This window comes from Balaenoptera physalus (genome assembly GCF_965194825.1).
Source record: "Balaenoptera physalus genome assembly, chromosome: 14".
NCBI lineage: Eukaryota > Metazoa > Chordata > Mammalia > Artiodactyla > Balaenopteridae > Balaenoptera > Balaenoptera physalus.
The window spans coordinates 54,154,604-54,174,321 of NC_138893.1; the positions used below are offsets into that span (position 1 = coordinate 54,154,604).

At 42.6% G+C, this 19,718-nt stretch overlaps 1 protein-coding gene across 2 annotated transcripts in view; it reads left to right on the top strand.

The window, feature by feature from the left end:
• PIK3AP1 (phosphoinositide-3-kinase adaptor protein 1) overlaps positions 1 to 19,718 on the top strand; it is a 177,911-nt gene that overhangs the window by 130,340 nt on the left and 27,853 nt on the right. For both annotated transcript variants that reach the window (XM_082423662.1, XM_082423663.1), the window contains exons 9-11: positions 10,755 to 10,850; positions 14,882 to 15,079; positions 18,556 to 18,621. In XM_082423662.1, the coding sequence (XP_082279788.1) occupies positions 10,755 to 10,850; positions 14,882 to 15,079; positions 18,556 to 18,621 (360 nt within the window). The remainder of the gene's footprint in view (positions 1 to 10,754; positions 10,851 to 14,881; positions 15,080 to 18,555; positions 18,622 to 19,718) is intronic.

Genomic DNA, 19,718 nt, shown 5'->3' on the forward strand with positions numbered 1-19,718 from the left:
TGCTGGATTGAATGTTTTTAAATTAATAAGATAAAATCCTCACCATCAGCAGCGACCTTGCTCCCCTCTGCACCTGCACAGCTGTGGGTCACACCTTCCTCGGGGCACGTCATACAGATCAGTTTGCACTCTGGTTATGTACACGCTTCTCTGCTTACCTGCTCCTACTTCAGTTAGGAAGCGTGTATCATCCACAGGCTGTACACAACAGGTGCTCAATTATTTCTTGAATTTGAGAGTTACCAGAAAATAAGAAGTCATCCTAGATGTTGTGGTGTGGAATTGTTTGTTGACGTTCCAATGCAAGGACTTCACTTCCCCGATAGGTGGTAGTGAGATATCTGTTAGATGTCCCCGAAGGTGGGACATCTTTGGCCACTCCCAGCTGCCTTTTCTTTCTTGTCTCCATACATTTGCTTGTGCTGTTCCTGCTGCCTGAATTGCCCTTCTCTTTTCTCAGCTTGGGAAATGCCCAGATTCCTTAACAAAGCCCAAAGATCTCCATATCCATGTATTCATTTGCTTATTACTCATTAGTTTGTCCATTCTCACATTCATTCATTCAACAACATTTATCGACCCCCTTGAGTGTTTAAGTCACTGTGCCAGGTGATGAGGAGTCAGTAAATAAGCTGGCATGATCCCTGCCTTCCAGAGCTTCCCTTCTAGCGGGAGAGCTGGATATTAAACAAAGGTACTGCATAACTGAATATATAATTACAAACTGTGACAGTACGATTGAGGAAAAAGACACGGTGCCCTCGAGAGGGCAGCTAGTAGAGAATGGACTGGGGGAGGGGTGCCTGTGACTTAGCAAGTCATAGTACCCACTACACCCCATCAGGAACTCGTCCCGTGGACTCATTCCTGCAGGACAGAGGGCCTGTGTGCTTACCAGGAGCACCGCACTAAGGTACTTGTTGTCTGCTAAGAAATCCACAAAAGTTAGCATGCTGCTTCTCCTAACCCTTTCCTGCTTAGCTTCTTTTTCAATGTCAATCACTCCTTAGCACCTCTAATTTCAGAATGCCATTTCTCCTCTCTCTGTGTCTGTTTCTCTGTCTCTGTTTCTGTCTCTGTCTCTCCCCTCCCCCAACTCCCTCTTTCTTTGCGTCTCATTGTCTCATTGTCTCTCTCCCTTTCTCTCCCTCTCCTTCCCCCCCAACCTCTGCATGTGTGTGACTATCTCTTTCTCTCTATCCCTGTCTCTGCCTCTCTGTCTCTGTCTATCTCTCTCCTTCCCCTCACTTTTCCATGAGGGTATGGGAAGGTTGGACTTTCTTATTGACATGGTCAATCACAGCAGTCCATTCCACCTGCGTGCAAATGGCACCAATCGGGTTTCAGGTTTTCTTCAAATGTTTTACCATGCTATCCTTGTTCTAAGCCTCTTTTCTGGCCACAAAAGCACTTGCTGAAAAAAAATTCTTTTGGCCTGCTTTCAGGGTTTGAGAGCCTTTCCAGAAGAATAGTCTCTCAGTATCTGACATTTTACTGTATTACATACTCAGATTAGGTTTTCTGTTAAATTAACAACACATAATCTGGATGGAGTTTCCGCTGCAGCCGAGTGATCTAGATTTATGTCCCACGAGGAGTATCCCATGAGCTTCTTTGAAAATTCGTTATTGCTCTTGACTCATTCCTTAATTGCTTGCCTGCCTGCCTTCTCTTCATCTGTTCAAGCTTTTTTCTTCCCAGGAATGGTTTTTTTGGGATTGACTCCCTTGAAAAAGTACAGTGTAACACTGCAGCTGGCTTTTCCCAGAAGGAGACTGGCCCCAGAGTTTCCTTGTTATTGTTTTGGGGTTTTTTCCCAATGAAATGAAAGAACTTTGCACTTTTTCCTTAGACCAGCAGGTTTCAGCACATTTCAGTTTATTTTTACCTAAGTGGTGAAGGTTAAATGCTTAGAATCTGAAGTACAAACCCTGAGCATCCAGGGACACAGGGATCTGTTGCTGTGCTTTCCTTTTCAAAATGTCCTTTGTCTGGAAACGGACTCCCTTCACCTCCAGAATTTTCTATTTCAGTCGCTCATGTGTTACTGTGTGCCTGGGTTGTATGTACACATGGGTCGTCAAATTTACAGTTTGAGGGTTTTATCTCTCATTAACTCCAAACCACCAGGTACTTTTTCTTTTCTCTTCTTTATTATTACAAAAGTAGTATCTGCTACTACTAGGACTTACTGCCTAATATAGCTATGGCAAATAGTGTTTTAAAAGTAATTTCATGTGCCAGTGTCAGTTAGCTGGTGTTGAGTGCCTGGGGAGCTGTGTTCAGAAGGATTCTGAGGCCACAAAGAGTGCTATGATTGAATAGGGATGTTTGCCTTGAGTACACAATAGGGACACAGAGGCCAATGTGTGTATCCACCGTTCCTGGTCTAATTCAAAGATACTTATGTTGAACTCAGTATAAAAATAATCATTTTATTTAAAATATAAATGGAAAGAAAAGTATTTTTCTTCATTTAAGGCAGTGCACCTCCAGAGACTCAATAGAGGCCTGTGCCCACCTCAGGCCAGGGCTACTGAGTCCATATGTGGACATGACATGATGGACTTGCTTGAGTGCACCCTGGTCCCTGTGCCCACTCCCCTCGCGAGTCCCACATGGGAAGGAAATTCATGACAGGTTGACTGTGCTCACGTTTGGTCTTACCTGTGGTAGGCAGAATAATGCCCCTGAACCTATGAATATGCTAGATTACATAGCAAAGGGGAATGAAAGTTGCAGATGGAATTAAGGTTGCTAATCAGCTGGCCTTAAAATAATGGGACTATCCTGGATTATCAGGGTGGGCACAGTATAATCACAAGTAGAAGAAAGATGGGAATTTCCTGGCGATCCAGTGGTTAGGACTCAGCACTTTCACTGCAGTGGCCTGGGTTCAATCCCTGGCCCTGGTCGTGGCCAAAAAAAAACGTAAAAGAAGGAATCAGGTTAGACCAGAGATGGCACCATGAGAGGGACTCAATTCAGCTGAGCTTTCTGCCCAACATTACTGGCTTTGAAGATGGAAGAAGAGGGCCTCGTGCCGAGGAGTGCAGGGCCTCTAGAAGCTGGAAAGTGCAAGAAGACCGAACCTTCCCTAGATCTCCCAGAAAGGAATGCAGTCCTGCCGAAACCTTGATTTAGCCCAGTGAGACCCATTTCAGACCTCTGAACTACAGAACTGGATGTTGTTTTAAGTCACTAAGTTTGTGGTAATTTGTTACAGCAACAATAGAAAGCTAATAAACTGTCTAGGTTGCCTCAATATAATGATAACCATTAATATTTAGTGCCTAGTACTGTTGCTAAACATTTTATAAGCATCGTCTCAATTGGTTCATACAGTCTTCCTTTGAGGTAGGTACTGTTATCCATACCCACTTTACAGATGGAGATATGAAAGCTTAGTGATGTCAAGTAACTTGTCCAAGGACACAGAGCTACTAAGAATCAGAGCCAGGACTTGAACCCAGGTCTCCAGGATATCAAAGTCCACGCTGGTGATCACCACTTCTGATTGTGATCTTGACCTGCTTTAATAATAAACATAATGGTAATAATAGTAATAATGGCAGCTAACAGTCATTTAGCACTTCCTATGTGCTAGGAACTGTGCTTCTCATTTAATACTCATGACAAACCTATGAGATACGTACTATTATTATCACCATTTTACAGACATTATCGGCCAGTGTCCTGGACCTCTATTGCTTGCCTGGCCTTGACTGCTGCCTTTCTCTGACTTATGTTTGTCGCCTGAATGCAGACCATTCACTTGGCTCCAGCCCTTGTCAGGGCCTTTACGGCTGACTTCCAGGCCTTCTCATGTGTCTGCAGACCATCCTCCTCCTCCCTGTGTCCCTGCCTCCATCATGCTCTTCCAGCCAAGCCTCAGATCCTCTGGCTTTAGGCTCTGACCTTAAGATCAGCCTCTACCTGTGATCCCGGCAGTATGGGGTGGGGCCAGAAGGGATTGAAGAGCTGCTAGAATTTCCCCTTGGTGCTCATTGCTGAGCCCTGTAATAAAAAATGTGATAAGCCTCAGGAAAGCACAAGGTAATGGGCATGGGGCCTCCAAGTCAGGTCTGGACTGCAGCGGCAGAGCCTTGGCCAAGGAGGAAAGAAGCCTCCAGCTCTGTCCAGCCTGGACTTGGTGTTCAGGAGCCATGATCAAGACAATGCCTGGCAAGCCTCGTTTGTGAGTCAGGTTTCCACACATAATTCCATGGTGAAGATTTATCATTTGTTATCTTACAATGCCCCCATGCTTTAAGTGTATTCAACATAAAAATATTGATTGGGTGTAATTCTTTACTAGGAAAGGTAATTTGAAAATATGTGTGGATATTCAGATGTTAGAATTAACCCATAAGCATTTATTACTCTGAAGGAGGAGACTTGACTTCAAAGTTACTATTAAAAAGTATAAATTGAGTCCTCTTTTTAAAATTGTTCTCTACTTAGGACATTAGCATGGGTGTAGAATTTAATAATAAAGATAACAGTAATAATAGCAGCTAACGTTCATTTAGCACTTCCTATGTGCTAAGCACTGTGCTTCTCATTTAATACTCATGACAAACCTATGATATAGGTACTATTATTATCACCATTTTACAGACAGGAAAACAGAACCTGAGAGGATGTAAACAACTTGGCCCAAGATAATTGTGGGCAAAGAGTTAATGTAACAGCTCTCATTTCCCTTTCTGCAGGAGAATTTGACCTTTGTTGACTTCCACTCTGTTACCCTGGTAACCTGATAAGAGCCATATGTCAATTATGTCTCTAGGCAACATTGCCTATGATAAAAATGACCCCTAATTGGTGGTAAATTGCATCTGGAACTGGGAGGAGTTGTATGTAAACTATAAATACCTGAAAGGACACCATACTTCCGGCTTCCCTGAGGGCAATGTCTCTGGATGCCTCTTATGGGGACGCTGGAAGCTAATGCCTCAGGAGTTGCTAGTAAACTCCGGAGTTGAGAAATGCTGCTCCTTTGAGACACCATGGCAGCTTCTCCACCTGCCTGATATGGATCTTGTCTCCTTGCATGAGAGTTGCTGGACTGGTGTAGACTGCCCTAGATGAGGAAGCCCTCTTGGCACTGTCCTGCTGGTCTGTATCCTCCATCCTTCTGAGTAGACTGGCACCAGCATGGCCCATGGTCATCTTGTGAGTCCAAATGATCAGCTGGATCCAAAAAGTTGGATCTAAAAGTCAGTTGGACGGGTGGGTGTTGTAGTCCTACAGTCAGAAGTGGAAGAGTCAAAATTGGAACCTATGCATTCTGACCATAGTACCCAAACCTCTCACCATCCTTCTAGGGTGCCTCAAGGAGGAGAAATAATTCTACTAATGTCTCAGGACTGATCTTTAGCAGATCCTAGTTTTTCTCCTTCCAAAATCATGCTCTTAACCACCAATGAAGGCATGACCGTAGAGTAAAAAGATCTGTTTGTCACAGGTGGCTCATTTAGCCCTGCCTCGTTCATCGTACCCAGAGGTGCGTGGCTCACAGGAGTCCCTGGAAGGTGACTTGTGTAGTGTAGGTGGACAGGAAAGGGTCAGCATAGGTCATTCCCGGGGCTTATGCTTCTTTAGTTTTGCTGTTGCATTTCTTCCTCTCCTTTTCTCATCTCTTTCCCTCCTACCTGTTCTTCTTCTTTAAAAAAAAAAAACTTTTTATTTTGAAATACTTTTAGATTTAGAGGAAAGTTGCAAAAATGCTACCCTTCCTGTATACCTTTCACCCAGATTTCCCTAGTATTAACATCTCAACATAACCAGAGTACAGTTACTAAAGCAGAGAAATTAACATTGGTGCAATTCCACTAACTAACCTCCAGACCTTGTTCAAAATTTCACTGGTTTTCCCCCTAATGTTCTTTTTCTGTTCCTAGGTAGGACTAGATGCTGATCCTAGATAGGATCCTGCAGTGCATGCTGTTATTCTCCTTAGTCTCCTCCAATGTGTAACAGTTCCTCAGTCTTTCCTCATCTTGACACTTTGGAAGAACACCAATCAGTTATTTTGTAGCATGCCCTTTAGTTTGGGTTTGTCAGATGCTTTCTGTGATTGGACTGAGGTTATAAATTTGGAGCAAGAATGCCATAGCAATGATGTTGCATCCTCCTCAGTGCATTGTAGCAAAGGATCGTGATATTGACATGTCATTACTGGTGCTCATTCTTTTTTCTCTCTTTTCTTTTTAAAATTCTTTCTTTAACCCACATAAAATTCAGCACATTATGATAGGGTCATAGTACCAGGGACAGAAGCCCACATCCTTATTATAGAAGCGTGCCAGGTCCAGCCAGGGCTGCTTTTGCTGTTTCCATTTTTCTTCTACATTTTGTTTTTCCAACACTCTTTGTAGCTCCTTCAATTTTGCAGCTACATCTCAGATGTGGAAATCAGTTGTCTCAAACTGAACTTTATTAGTGAAATAGCTAGGCCATGCGTGTCTCTTTTACCACTGTCAGTGGGGGTGGCCGATTGTGTGTGTGAGGTTTGCGCTCTGGTGTTGCCAGCCTGGGAGATCTGTTTATTGGTGATTGAAACTGTCCTGACGCTGCTCTGCCCTCACCAGGTTCTTAGAGATGCTGGAGCCTGAGGGGGCTGTGGTTTCCTGGAGGATGCAGCACTGGGCATGACAGAGCCCAACGATAGGCCCACAAAACTTCTCCCTCCCCTCATCTCTAGGGGTGTCTGATGCAAGCAAGTCTTTCCTTCGGGGTCTTTTCCTCTGTGTTTTATTGTTTTGTGAATGAAGAGTCTCAAAAGTTGGCTGGGTCAGGGTCAGGCAGCTAAGGGGTGAGGGATTGTAGGGGTAGGAGTCAGGAGGGTAGAGGAGGGTCCTGCTCCCAGCAAGGCACACCTGTAGGATATGTCTTTCTTCCCAGTTTTCTAACTCCATGAGAAACATGTTCCATAAAACCACAATTAAGCAATTTAAATAGAAATCTCAAATAAGTGACATTTTTCTGGTCTTGTATTTTTAAGGAATGAATTGTGAGTTCTTAGAAATTTTTTTAAAATATTTATTTATTTATTTATTTTGGCTGTGCTGGGTCTTAGTTGCGGCATGTGGGATCTTTAGTTGCAGCATGTGGACTTCTTAGTTGCAGCATGCATGTGGGATCTAGTTCCCTGACCAGGGATCAAACCTGGGCCCTCTGCATTGGGAGCTCAGAGTCTTACCACTGGACCACCAGGGGAGTCCCAGAAATTTATTTTTAAAATTAAAACACTTCTAGGTATGTTTCAGGATCAGTACAGTCACCCTAATCTCTCTACAGTTTACTTGATAGAATTCAGTGTTGACAAGAGAAGTTCACTGAATTAACAGTTTACTCATTTGGAATCACAGGGCTTTGGACCAGAGGGTATCAAGGTACATTATATTAAATGTAATGTCTCCACTGCACATATTTCAAGAAACATTAAACTGAAAAGGTAGAAAAAGGGAATTGGTTTATCTTCCCTTTTTTTGGATAATATTTAAGGTAACAAAAACATGATCAGAGCTCTGCATTTCTTTCCTTTATTTTTTCAATAGGATTAAAAAACTAGACTATAAAAAGATGAACAGTGAAAAAAACCTTTCTCCAGTCCTTGTCTGTCATCTTTCTAGTTCCCAGGAAACCATTGATCTTAATTTCTTATATCTCCTTCCAGAGTTTCTTTTTTTGCATATACAAGAAAATACAAAAATAGAATCTTATTTTTCCCTTTTGGGGGCAAAAGGTAGCATATTAATTTTCAAAAATGTTGTATTTCTTGAAGATTCTGATTCATCAAGAATATGTTTTTTTTTTCTTTTGTCTCAGATCTTTTTTTAAAAAATTACGTATTATAGCCCCCTATGAACCCCCTCTGGAACCTGATTGTCCTCCCTCCCTCCCAGAGGTAACCACTACCATGAACTCAACATTCATCCTTTCCAGCATTTCAGCATGTTTTCATATGTTTACTAGATATTTATGAATTCATAAACTACATGTAGTATCATTTTATAGGCCTTAAAACTTTATATAAACTACTTTATATACTGAAAACTACTTTATATAAAATACTTTATATACTGCAAACACCAGTCTGCAACTTTTTCACTCAACATTGTGTTTTGTTTTGTTTTATGGTCACAAAATTTATATTTAGATTATCAAAAGATTGTCAAAGTTTGAAACAAGGTCGGGTAAGAGCTATGCTATGTAATAATGTAATATCTGGTCACTGGAAAGTTTCAAAATCAGTATGGACTTCCCTGGTGGCACAGTGGTTATGAATCCAGCTGCCAGGGCTTCCCTGGTGGCGCAGTGGTTGAGAATCTGCCTGCCAATGCAGGGGACACGGGTTCGAGCCCTGGTCTGGGAGGATACCACATGCTGCGGAGCAACTGGGTTCGTGAGCCACAACTACTGAGCCTGCGCGTCTGGAGCCTGTGCTCGGCAAGAAGAGAGGCCGCGATAGTGAGAGGCCTGCGCACCGCGATGAAGAGTGGCCCCCGCTTGCCGCAACTGGAGAAAGCCCTCGCACAGAAACGAAGACCCAACACAGCCAAAAAATAATAATAATATAAATAAATAAATAAATAAATAAAGGAGTTCCTTTTAAAAAAAAAAAAACGAATCCACCTGCCAATGCAGGGGACACAGGTTTGAACCCTGGTCCAGGAAGATCCCACATGCTGCGGAACAGCTAAGCCTGTGCGCCACAGCTACTGACCCTGCACTTTAGAGCCCACGAGCCACAACTACTGAAGCCCGCATGCCACAACTACTGAAGCCCGTGCGCCTAGAGCCCGTGCTCCGCAACAAGAGAAGCCACCGCAACGAGAAGCCTGCGCACCGCAACGAAGAGTAGCCCCCGCTCGCCGCAACTTAGAGAAAGCCCGCGCACAGCAAGGAAGACCCAATGCAGCCAAAAATAAATACATAAAGAAATAAATAAATTTAAAAAAAAATAAAAATAAAAATCAGTATGTTTTATAATTAAAAAATCAGTAATCTGGTAATTGACAGGTGAGCCATAATTTTTTTTAATAACCTGAAATTATTTTTGCTTTGGGAATCTAATTGTACATACTTGCTCATAATTACCTAGGCCTTTTAAAAAAGTGCTGATAGGGTTTTTCTCATATATGAATGCAACAGAAGCCACTATGGATAATTTGGAAGACAATGAAAAGTGTAAAATAGAAAATAAAATATCCATGGTCTGAAACGTCCATGACCTAGCCATACTACTTCAGAAATAGCCACTATATACATTTTGATGTATTTCTTTCCAGGCTTTTTTTCTATGTACATACAGATATTTTGTTTCAAAACTAGGATTATGTCACGTGAAGTTCATTATCCTTAACATAACTATATGACCATGACCTCTTTTCAATTAATATTCTTGGAAAATGTGATATAAATATAAATATTTCATAGATATTCACCAGACTGTATTTAACTGGTCCCCAAAGATCAAAGTAGTAGGAACAGTATATCTGTGTGTACTGATTAAATTCAAATGATTTTTTTTCTCAAAGTATACTATTCAACTTCAAACTACATATTTTGCCTAAGCAAACAAGTCCCCAGTAACTGTGTGATATGCCTTACTGAACGCAACCTCTTTATATTATCAAAGTTCTACTTTTAACACAAGGCTGAAATTTTGCTCCCAAAATGCATACTTCAGAGTCATATAGTAACGTAAAGTAATGTTGGTTACTAAGGTTTTAGTAGAATCTGCTGTGTCAATTGAATAGTTTTCACACACAGTTTTGGTCCCCATGGGTTTATGCTTAATAGTGAAAAACCAAAGGTCTATGTGCTTCTTCTTTATAAATGACCAATTGCATGAATGACCTAAAAATAGAGTTCTGGTTGTTATGTTTTTGAGATGGTACTATGTTGATAGAGTGGCTCCCATACATTCTTTTTAACTGTTGAAAATGGTTCATTGTTTAAATAAATTACGATTTATCTATTCTTTGTTGTTTCTGCCTCCAATTATTTGTTGTTGTCGTTTTTTTTTTTTTTGCTGTTATAAAGACTACAGTTATATATTTAAAAATTAAGGGCTTCCCTGGTGGCGCAGTGGTTGAGAGTCTGCCTGCTAATGCGGGGGACACGGGTTCGAGCCCTGGTCTGGGAAGATCCCACGTGCCGCGGAGCGGCTGGGCCCGTGAGCCACAACTACTGAGCCTGCGCGTCTGGAGCCTGTGCCCCGCAACGGGAGGGGCCGCGATAGTGAAAGGCCCGTGCACCGCGATGAAGAGCGGTCCCCGCACCGCGATGAAGAGCGGTCCCCGCACCGCGATGAAGAGTGGCCCCCGCTTGCCGTAACTAGAGAAAGCCCTCGCACGAACCGAAGACCCAACACAGCCAAAAATAAATAAATAAATAAATAAAGTAGCTATAAAAATTAAGCTAATTCTTTCAAACACAAATGAGCATATCTATATCTTTTGAGTCCTGTGGTCTAGGAAAGGGCCTGAAGGTTGTAAATGTTGCTCTCCTTTATACCCCATATTTACTGAGTGTCCTTATTGAGTAGGTAGATAATTGGATATATGGATGCATGCATGGACCTATGGATGCATGGGTGATTAGATGTATGGATGGGTAGATGGATGGTTTAATGAATTCTTGAATCTCTTGATTTGTCAAACCTTGTATATCCACTTATAAAATGTCCTTGCCTGTGTGGAAGAACAACATATAAACTCTTAGTCTCCTTTCCCTTCTAGATGTTGAAATGCTTCAGGCCAGTACATCTAATCCAATCCCTGCAGATGGTTTCTCTCGGACCACTAAGGATTCTATGATCCGCAAGTTTTTAGAAGGTAAATTGCAGCAGTGAGCAGGGAAGCAAAAAGAGGGAAAGAGAAATAAATGTAAGATATTGCCTGGCTCCCTATGAGGGTTGCTCCACTCAAGGAATGGGCTGCCATGTACATGGCACATGGTGTGCTTGAAGGCACCCTATTCCCATGAGCTCCCCCATCAGCCTATTACAAGTAAGCCAGAAGTTCCCACCACTGGAGCCACTGCTTTGGGTAAACAAGTTGCCTTTAGCAAAATCTCTTTTTAAATACACTTGTTTATTTTTACTTTACCAGAATTTAATGAGTACCTACTATGAGCAAAGCACTATTTTAGTTGTTGGGCTAGGGGACACAAAGGAAAATAAGATATAATCAATACCCTCAAGAGACTTTACTTTCTGGTGAAGGAGGAGAACATAGGGGAACATGCACAGGTATTATTAAGTCAAGGCTGTATTGGAGAGTGATTATATATATGTTGTCCAGTTTTCCCACTATTTATGAAGAGATTGTCTTTGCCCCCCATGTATTCTTGGCTCCTTTGTCATAAATTAATTGATCATATAAGCATGAGTTTATTTCTGGGCTTTCTATTTGTTTCATTGATCTACAGTAGTCCATTTTTATGCCAATACTATACTGTTTTGATTACTATAGCTTTATAATACAGTTTGAAATCAGGGAGTATGATACTTTCAGCTTTGTTCTTCTTTCTCAAGATTGCTTTCGCTATTTGGGGTCTTTTGTGTTTCCATACACATTTTAGAATTATTTGTCCTAGTTCTGTGAAAAATGCCATTGGTATTTTGATAGAGATTGCATTGAATCCATAGTTTGCCTTGGGTAGTATGGTCATTTTAACAATATTAATTCTTCCAGTGCATGAATGTGGTATATCTTTCCATTTATTTGTGTTGTCTTCAGTTTCTTTCATAAATGTCTTATAATGTTCAGAGTACAGGTCTTTTACCTCTTTGGTTAGATTTATTCCTAGGTATTTTATTCTTTTTGATGCAATTGTAATTGGGATTGTTTTCTTAATTTCTGTTTCTTATAGTTTATTATTAGTGAACACAACAGATTTCTGTATATTAATTTTGTATTCTGCAACTTAACTGAATTCATTTACTAGTTCTAACGGTTTTTTTTTTTTGGCTGTGTTGGGTCTCCGTTGCTGTGTGCAGGCTTTCTCTAGTAGCGGCGAGCGGGGGCTACTCTTCGTTGCATTGCGTGGGCTTCTCATTGCGGTGGCTTCTCTTGTTGTGGAGCACGGGCTCTAGGCACGTGGGCTTCAGTAGTTGCGGCACGTGGGCTCAGTAGTTGTGGCTCACGGGCTCTAGAGCACAGGCTCAGTAGTTGTGGCTCATGGGCTTAGTTGCTCCGCGGCATGTGGGATATTCCCGGACCAGGGATCGAACCCGTGTCCCCTGCATTGGCAGGCAGATTCTCAACCACCGCGCCACCAGGGAAGCGCCAATAGTTCTAGTAGTTTTTTGATGACATCTTTAGGATTTCCTATATACAGTATCATGTTATCTGCAAACAGTGACCGTTTTCTCTTTCCTTTCTGATTTGGATTCCTTTTATTTCTTTTTTAAAATAATTTATTTATGTTTTATTTTATTTATTTTTGGCTGTGTTGGGTTTTCGTTGCCGCGTGCGGGCTTTCTCTAGTTGTGGTGAGTGGGGGCTACTCTTCATTGCGGTGAACAGGCTTCTCATTGTGGTGGCTTGTCTTGCTGCGGAACAGGGGCTCTAGGCACATGGGCTTCAGTAGTTGTGGCACGTGGGCTCAGTAGTTGTGGCTCGTGGGCTTAGTTGCTCTGTGGTATGTGGGATCTTCCCAGACCAGGGCTCGAACTCGTGTCCCCTGCATTGGCAGCTGGATTCTTTTTTTTTTTTTTAATTTATTTTATTTATTTATCTTTGGCTGCGTTGGGTCTTCGTTGCTGTGCGTGGGCTTTCTCTAGTTGCGGTAAGCAGGGGCTACTCTTCGTTGTGATGCACGGTCTTCTCATTGCGGTGACCTCTCTTGTTGCAGAGCATGGGCTCTAGGTGTGCAGGCTTCAGTAGTTGTGGCTCGCAGGCTCAGTAGTTGTGGCACACGGGCTTAGTTGCTCCGCGGCATGTGGGATCCTCCCGGACCAGGGCTCGAACCCTTATCCCTGCACTGGCAGGCAGATTCTTAACCACTGCGCCACCAGGGAAGTCTCACAACCCTGAATTTTTACCTGCCTCCATGTTTAATGTCTTTGATTTCATATTTCACATCTTTCTGTTTTGTGTATCCCTCAGCTACTTATTGTGGATATAGATGATTTTAATACTTTTGTCTTTTAACCTTCCTACTAGCTTTATAAGTGGTTAATCTGTATATTTACTGTATATTTGCCTTTATCAATGAGATTTTTCTTTTTTTAATTTTCATATTTCTAGTTGTGGTATTTTCTTTTCTGCTTAGAGAAGTCCCTTTAACGCTTTCTGTAAAGCCAGCTTAATGGTGCTGAATTCTTCTAGCTTTTGCTTGTCTGTAAAACTCTTTATCTCTCCTTCAAATCAAATGATATCCTTTCTGGGTAGAGTATTCTTGGTTGTAAGCTTATTTTTATCACGTTAAATATGATATCACTCCCTTCTGGCCTGCAAAATTTCTGCTCAAAAGCAGCTGGTATTCTTATGGGAGTTCCCTTATACGTAACTAGTTGCCTTTCCCTTGCTGCTTTTTTTTTTTTTTTAATTTATTTTATTTATTTTTCTTTGGCTGAATTGGGTCTTTGTTGCTGCAGGCGGGCTTTCTCTAGTTGTGGTGAGTGGGGGCTACTCTTCGTTGAGGTGCGCGGGCTTCTCATTACGGTGGCTTCTCTTGTTGCGGAGCACGGGCTATAGGTGTGCGGGCTTCAGTGGTTGTGGCTCACGGGCTCAGTAGTTGTGGCTCACGGGCTTAGTTGCTCCACGGCATGTGGGATCTTCCCGGACCAGGGCTTGAACCCGTGTCCCCTGCATTGGCAGGCGGATTCTTAACCACTGCACCACCAGGGAAGCCCTCCCTTGCTGCTTTTAATACTCTCCCTTTATCTTTAATTTTTGCCATTTTAATTACAATGTGTCTTGGTGTGGACCTTTTTGGGTTGATCTTGTTTGGGACTCTCTATGCTTCCTGGACCTGAATGTCTGTTTCCTTTCCCAGGTTAGGGAAGTTTTCATCTATTATTTCTTCAAATACATTCTCTGCCCCTTTTGCTCTCTTTTCTCCTTCAGAGACCCAATAATGGGAAAGTTAGTATGCTTGATGTTGTCTCAAGAGATCTCCTAAACTATCCTCATTTTTTAAAATTCATTTTTCTTTTTTTCTGTTCAGCTTGAGTGATTTCCACTATTCTGTCATCCAGTTCAATGATCTGTTCCTCTGTATTATCTCATCTACTATTAATTCCTTCTAGTGTATTTTAAAATTTCAGTTATTGTATCCTTCAGATCTGTTTGGTTCCTTAAATTTTCAAGCTCTTTCTTAAACTTCTCACTGTGTTCATCCAGTCGTCTCCCAAGTTCATTGAACATCTTTATGATCATTATCTTGAACTCTTTATCAAGTAGATTGCTTATCTCCACTTTGCTTAGTTCTTCTTCTGGGGTTTTTCTTGTTCCTTCATTTAGAATATATTTCTCTGTCCCTCATTTTGCCTAATTCTCTCTTTTAATTTTTGTGTATTAGGTAGCTTGGTGATGTTTCCCAATCTTAGAGTGGTGGCCTTAGGTAGCAGATGTCTGTGGGGCCCAGTAGCACACTCCCCTCTGGTCTCCAGAGCTATATGCTCTAGTGGTGCCCCCTACATGGGCTACATGGGCCTTTCTGTTGTGGCAGGGCCAACTACTGTGGGTGTGCAGGTAGGTGGGGCTGGCCCCCGGCCTGGTTGGCTGCCAGACCCTACCTAATGTGGAGGCAACCAGCTTGCTGAGGTGCAGGGCTGGGTCCCAGGGCAGCTGGCTGCATGACTTGGGGGTCCCAGGGTTTGACAATTGCTTTCAGTCACCTTTCTCTCTGTTTCTAGGCAACAGCGTGAGAATGTCCAGTTTGGAGAGGGAGGTACACCATCTTGGTCAGGAAGAAGATGTTTATCACACAGTGGATGATGATGAGGCCTTTTCCGTGGACTTGGCCAACAGGCCCCCTGTCCCAGTGCCCAGGCCAGAGGCCAGTGCTTCTGGCACTCACCAGCTGTCTGACAATGAACCATACATTTCTAAAGGCAAGTGTGGCAGGGAATGATGCACAGTGGGGTCTTCAGAGCCTCTCAGCAGGAATTCCCTGGATCCTCTACCTCCTGAACCATTGCTCAAGACCATTCCCTTCTGAATGGTCTCCAACCAGCCCCAAGAGACAGAGTCAGAGCTTGGGGCAGATTCTGGAACTAGACTAGGGGCAGTGGTCAGATTCAGTTCTGGCCTTCCCGGAAGAATTTATGCATAGTGTGAAGACAGAGATAAACAAGATGTCCCTCTACTCCAAATGGCAAGATCCCTGGCAAATTTTTTCCCTGGCAAATTTTTATCTCCTGAAACTCTCATTATTATTATTATTAATTTTTAATAGTTAACATTTATTGAAATCTACCAAGAGTGCTCTATTTGGAATATGTCATAATAATCTATTAGGTAAGGGCCATTATCATCCCCATTTTACAGATGAGGAAAATGTAAGCCCTCATTTTTGAGGCTTCCAGCGGTCACTCGATTACCAAGTAGCAGAGCCAGGATTTGAACTCAAGGAGCCAGGATTTGAACTCAAGGAGTCTAACTCCACAAACTTGGCTTTCAGCCACAATGCTATGCTGTGTACCTATGTACATTGATAAAAGTTGGTGATAATTGGGTTTTGACCCATAACGATCCCTGGGACATTAGTTAGATGCTGATAGCATTGTCAGTTTCACTATCTTTCAGGAATTGATTTTATTAATATGATTACAAGTACTGTAAGAGTATAGGAATTGCCAGATCTGTGCACCTGACCTCCATTCCATTTTTTTTTTTATAAATTTATTTACTTATTTACTTATTTATATTTGGCTGCGTTGGGTCTTTGTTGCTGTGCGCGGGCTTTCTCTAGTTGCGGCGAGTGGGAGCTACTCATTGCGGTGCGCAGGCTTCTCATCGCGGTGGCTTCTCTCGTTGCGGAGCACGGGCTCTAGGCACGTGGGCTTCAGTAGTTGCGCCGCACGGGCTTAGTTGCTCCGCGGCATGTGGGATCTTCCCGGACCAGGGCTCAAATCTGTGTCCCCTGCATTGGCAGGAGGATTCTTAACCACTGCGCCACCAGGGAAGTCCCTCCATTCCATTTTTAATAGTATAAGCAGGTTGTGGAAGGTATGGCAAAGATTATAAACTGGGGAAGATAGCCCTCAACCAGAGCCCCAGGTAGTTGGGCTGGGCTCGTCAAATAAAGTACAGCATGCCTCGTTAAGTATGAATTTAAGACAAACAGCAAATAATTTTTTAGTGTAAGTGTGTCCCAAATATTGCACTCTTTTTTTCAGTTTTGGTTTTGGTTTGTTAAATCTGGCAACCTTAAATTGGGTAGAAATACAGTGGAGGGATATTATATATTGCCTAGTGCCATCAATGCCCAGGGTTTGCCATCCCTTGGATGGCATCTCCTTTGGCGTGTGTAGCAGACACTCAGTGTCCTGCTTACATTCCCCCAGCTCTTTATGTTTTTGTGCTCACTGGATGGACCCTGCCTGTTAGGACCTGTGTCTTTTAGCCTGATGGCTTTCTCTGGCAGGACAGGCTGGAAGAGTTGGGGGATTATCACCCCTGGATGCAGCCCTCAACCACTGACTGAGTAGAGTTGGTGGCTGAGTACCCTAGCTTACTTGCCCCTCTACTGGGAGCACGCTAGGGTTCATGCTCTACATTGCTTTCCAGAGCTCCCCAGCTTGCCCATCATGGTGACTTACTGGATAACCCCCCATTTACTGCTTTATCCACTTCCCTGTCTTACCTCTGTCACCTCTCACATAGTCTGCATGTACTTGGATCATTGTCCCCAGGTCTGCTTCTTTTTTTTTTTTTTAAGAGACATTTTTTCCAGAGTTCTTTTTTTTTTTTTAATTAATTAATTTACTTATTTATTTTTCGCTGCGTTGGGTCTTCGTTGCAGTGCACGGGCTTCTCATTGCGGAGCATGGGCTCTAGGCGCGCGGGCTTCAGTAATTGTGGCACATGGGCTCCGTAGTTGTGGCTCGCGGGTTCTAGTGCACAGGCTCAGTAGCTGTGGCGCACAGGCTTAGTTGCTCAGTGGCATGTGGGATCTTCCCGGACCAGGGATCAAACCCATGTCCCCTGCGCTGGCAGGCGGATTCTTAACCACTGCACCACCAGGGAAGTCCCCCAGGTCTGCTTCTAAGGGAACCCAAATGAAGAAGCTTGCAAGTATATATTGATAATGCCTAAATGGCAGGGGTTGGGGAGAGGGTGTTGATGGTCTGGCTCATTGTGGGAAGTTCAGTTGGGAGGGGCATAGGTGGTTCCTAAAGAGCCTTGATGGACTTGCTAGGAAACTGTGAGGAGGAAAGGAAAGGAGAGGGGCAGGAGATGACAAAAAGGGCAATGGTTTGGAGTCTAGGACACCTGGATTCAAGTCTCAGCTCTTGCATTTTTCAGCTGTACAGTATGGAACATTGGGTAAGTCATTTCACCCTCTTTAGCCTTAGTTTCCTCATCTATAAAATGGGTATCGTAATACTATATGTATATAGTGATGCATAATAATACTTGCCAGAGCCTTATTGTGAGGGTCAGATGAAATAATACATGGGGAACTATTTTATAAACTGTAAAGCACTGAGTAGACGTCCCTTGTGTTAACTAGCAAGCCAAGGTATTGCTGTCTTATTGGCATCAATCTCAAGGTTTAGATGTGAATAATAAAAGTTAACATGGAGTGCTTACATGTGCCAGGCACTATTCTCAGCACTTTCCATGTATTAACTCGTGTAATCCCCACAAAGAGGAGGGTACAATTATTATCCTCATTCTACATATCAGAAAACTGAGGCAAGAAGAGGTCAAGCCTCTTGTCTTAGGTTGTATGGCTCATAAATGGCAGAGCCAGGATTTGAACCCAGGGAGTTGTGTGCAGAGCCCAGGGAGACTTAATCACTGTGCAGTCCTACCACTGAGTGAACGCTTGTCATTTCCCAGTTTTCCCTACAAGTCTTTATGTGTCCCTTGTGCATGACTGACTTCATCTAAGTCCCTTTGGAGCCTTGCACATATTTTACCTGTTCCACTGCTCTGAGTTCTGTCTTATGGCACTTGTTGACATGTGAAGTGGCACTTCCTCTTATTCTCAAACTTCAAGGTGTTCCACGGCTCACTTCAGTATTCAAGGATCCAGAAAAGGGTAATCTTGTTCACCATACCCTTTTCTTTAATGATCTCATAAATGCTGATCATGTCCTCTGACTGGCTTTGTCTTTCTGATTTGAGACCTTGTTGGTTTGGTCTGTCTTCGTTTCATAATCCCTATAGCTTCTGCTCATTGGTTGCCTCCTAAAGTTTTGGTTTATAGAACTGCATACAGTGGTCCAAGTTGTGATCCATTATTATTATTTTTTTGTACAAGATTTTGGTAATTTTTTTGGTAAATGTATAAAATATTATAAAGCCTTTTAGAAAGAGATCTTATTTGGCTTTACTTAGAATACTCTTTATCTCATAGTTTTTGCAGAAAAAAGTCAAGAGCGGCCTGAGAATTTCTACGTTACCTCAGAGAGCATCAGGAAAGGTCAGCAGATGTCCTCAGCTTCCTTTTGTATGACCTGAACTTCTGGGTGGTGGAAGTGTTCATGTTTCAGTGACTTCCAGGTGTAACAGCTCCTTATCCTTGAAAAACAGAGAGGTCCAAGAGATACCGGAAGTGGAGCTGTACTGATGGTAAAGGGAGAGGAGAAGAGATTGGGGTGCCTTAGAACACTGTACAAATTGATCATACCAACGACATTAACACCCTAGAAAGTGTCTGTAACGGCACACTAAAGTACAATTTAAACATTGAGACTGATACCAACAGGATGAAAGTGGGCAGCCCAGCACCCAATCTTTACCTAGTGATGCAGCCCTACCGTGCTATTTACCTACCCTATCTGTATTAGCTAAACTATACTTTAATTCAACTTTTATTTGAGGCATTTTGCTTGCCACTGGGTGACATTTTTCTTTTTTTTCCAAAGACCTTTTAAGGAAGCTTGAGGAGATAAGTATTCTTTTGTTCTTGATTAGTTTCCTTGTGCTAAACAGAGGCATTCAGTATTATCCCATTGATGATTCTTCTGAAAAGGAACTATGACAGCATCTAAATGTCTGAAAGCTTCCCTAAGGACTTTGGTGGTAGGAGATTGGAACTGATTGGCTTTTGCATTTTTTTTTTGTCCTCACACTCCATCTCCCAACACAATTAAAGACAGCCTGGAAGAGGGCAAACCTGGGAGAAAGGTATGTCAGTGTGTGTAGACAGATGAGTAAATGGTTGGTAAGAATGATACATTAGCTTCTTTGAAGCTTTTTCAATACCCACTGGTGAAATCATCTCTCTTTTTCCTTCATACCGTATCCCTGAATCACAATGCTCACATGGGGTCCTGCTGGAGAAATTTAGAATCAAAGATAGCCCTACAGGAAATGAGCAGTGAAATGTCAAGTCGTTTTCATATGCTCCAGTGGCCCCATCACCTCTTCAAGTAGCTCTTTCCCCAGAGAACTTAGTGGAGTCACAGAGCCTGGAGAGAGAGGAGTTGGCTTCATACTTCCCTAGAATATCCAAAGCAGAGAACTATACATTTTTAATACGGAGGAGAGGTTGGCACACGAACAACCCAAGGAGAG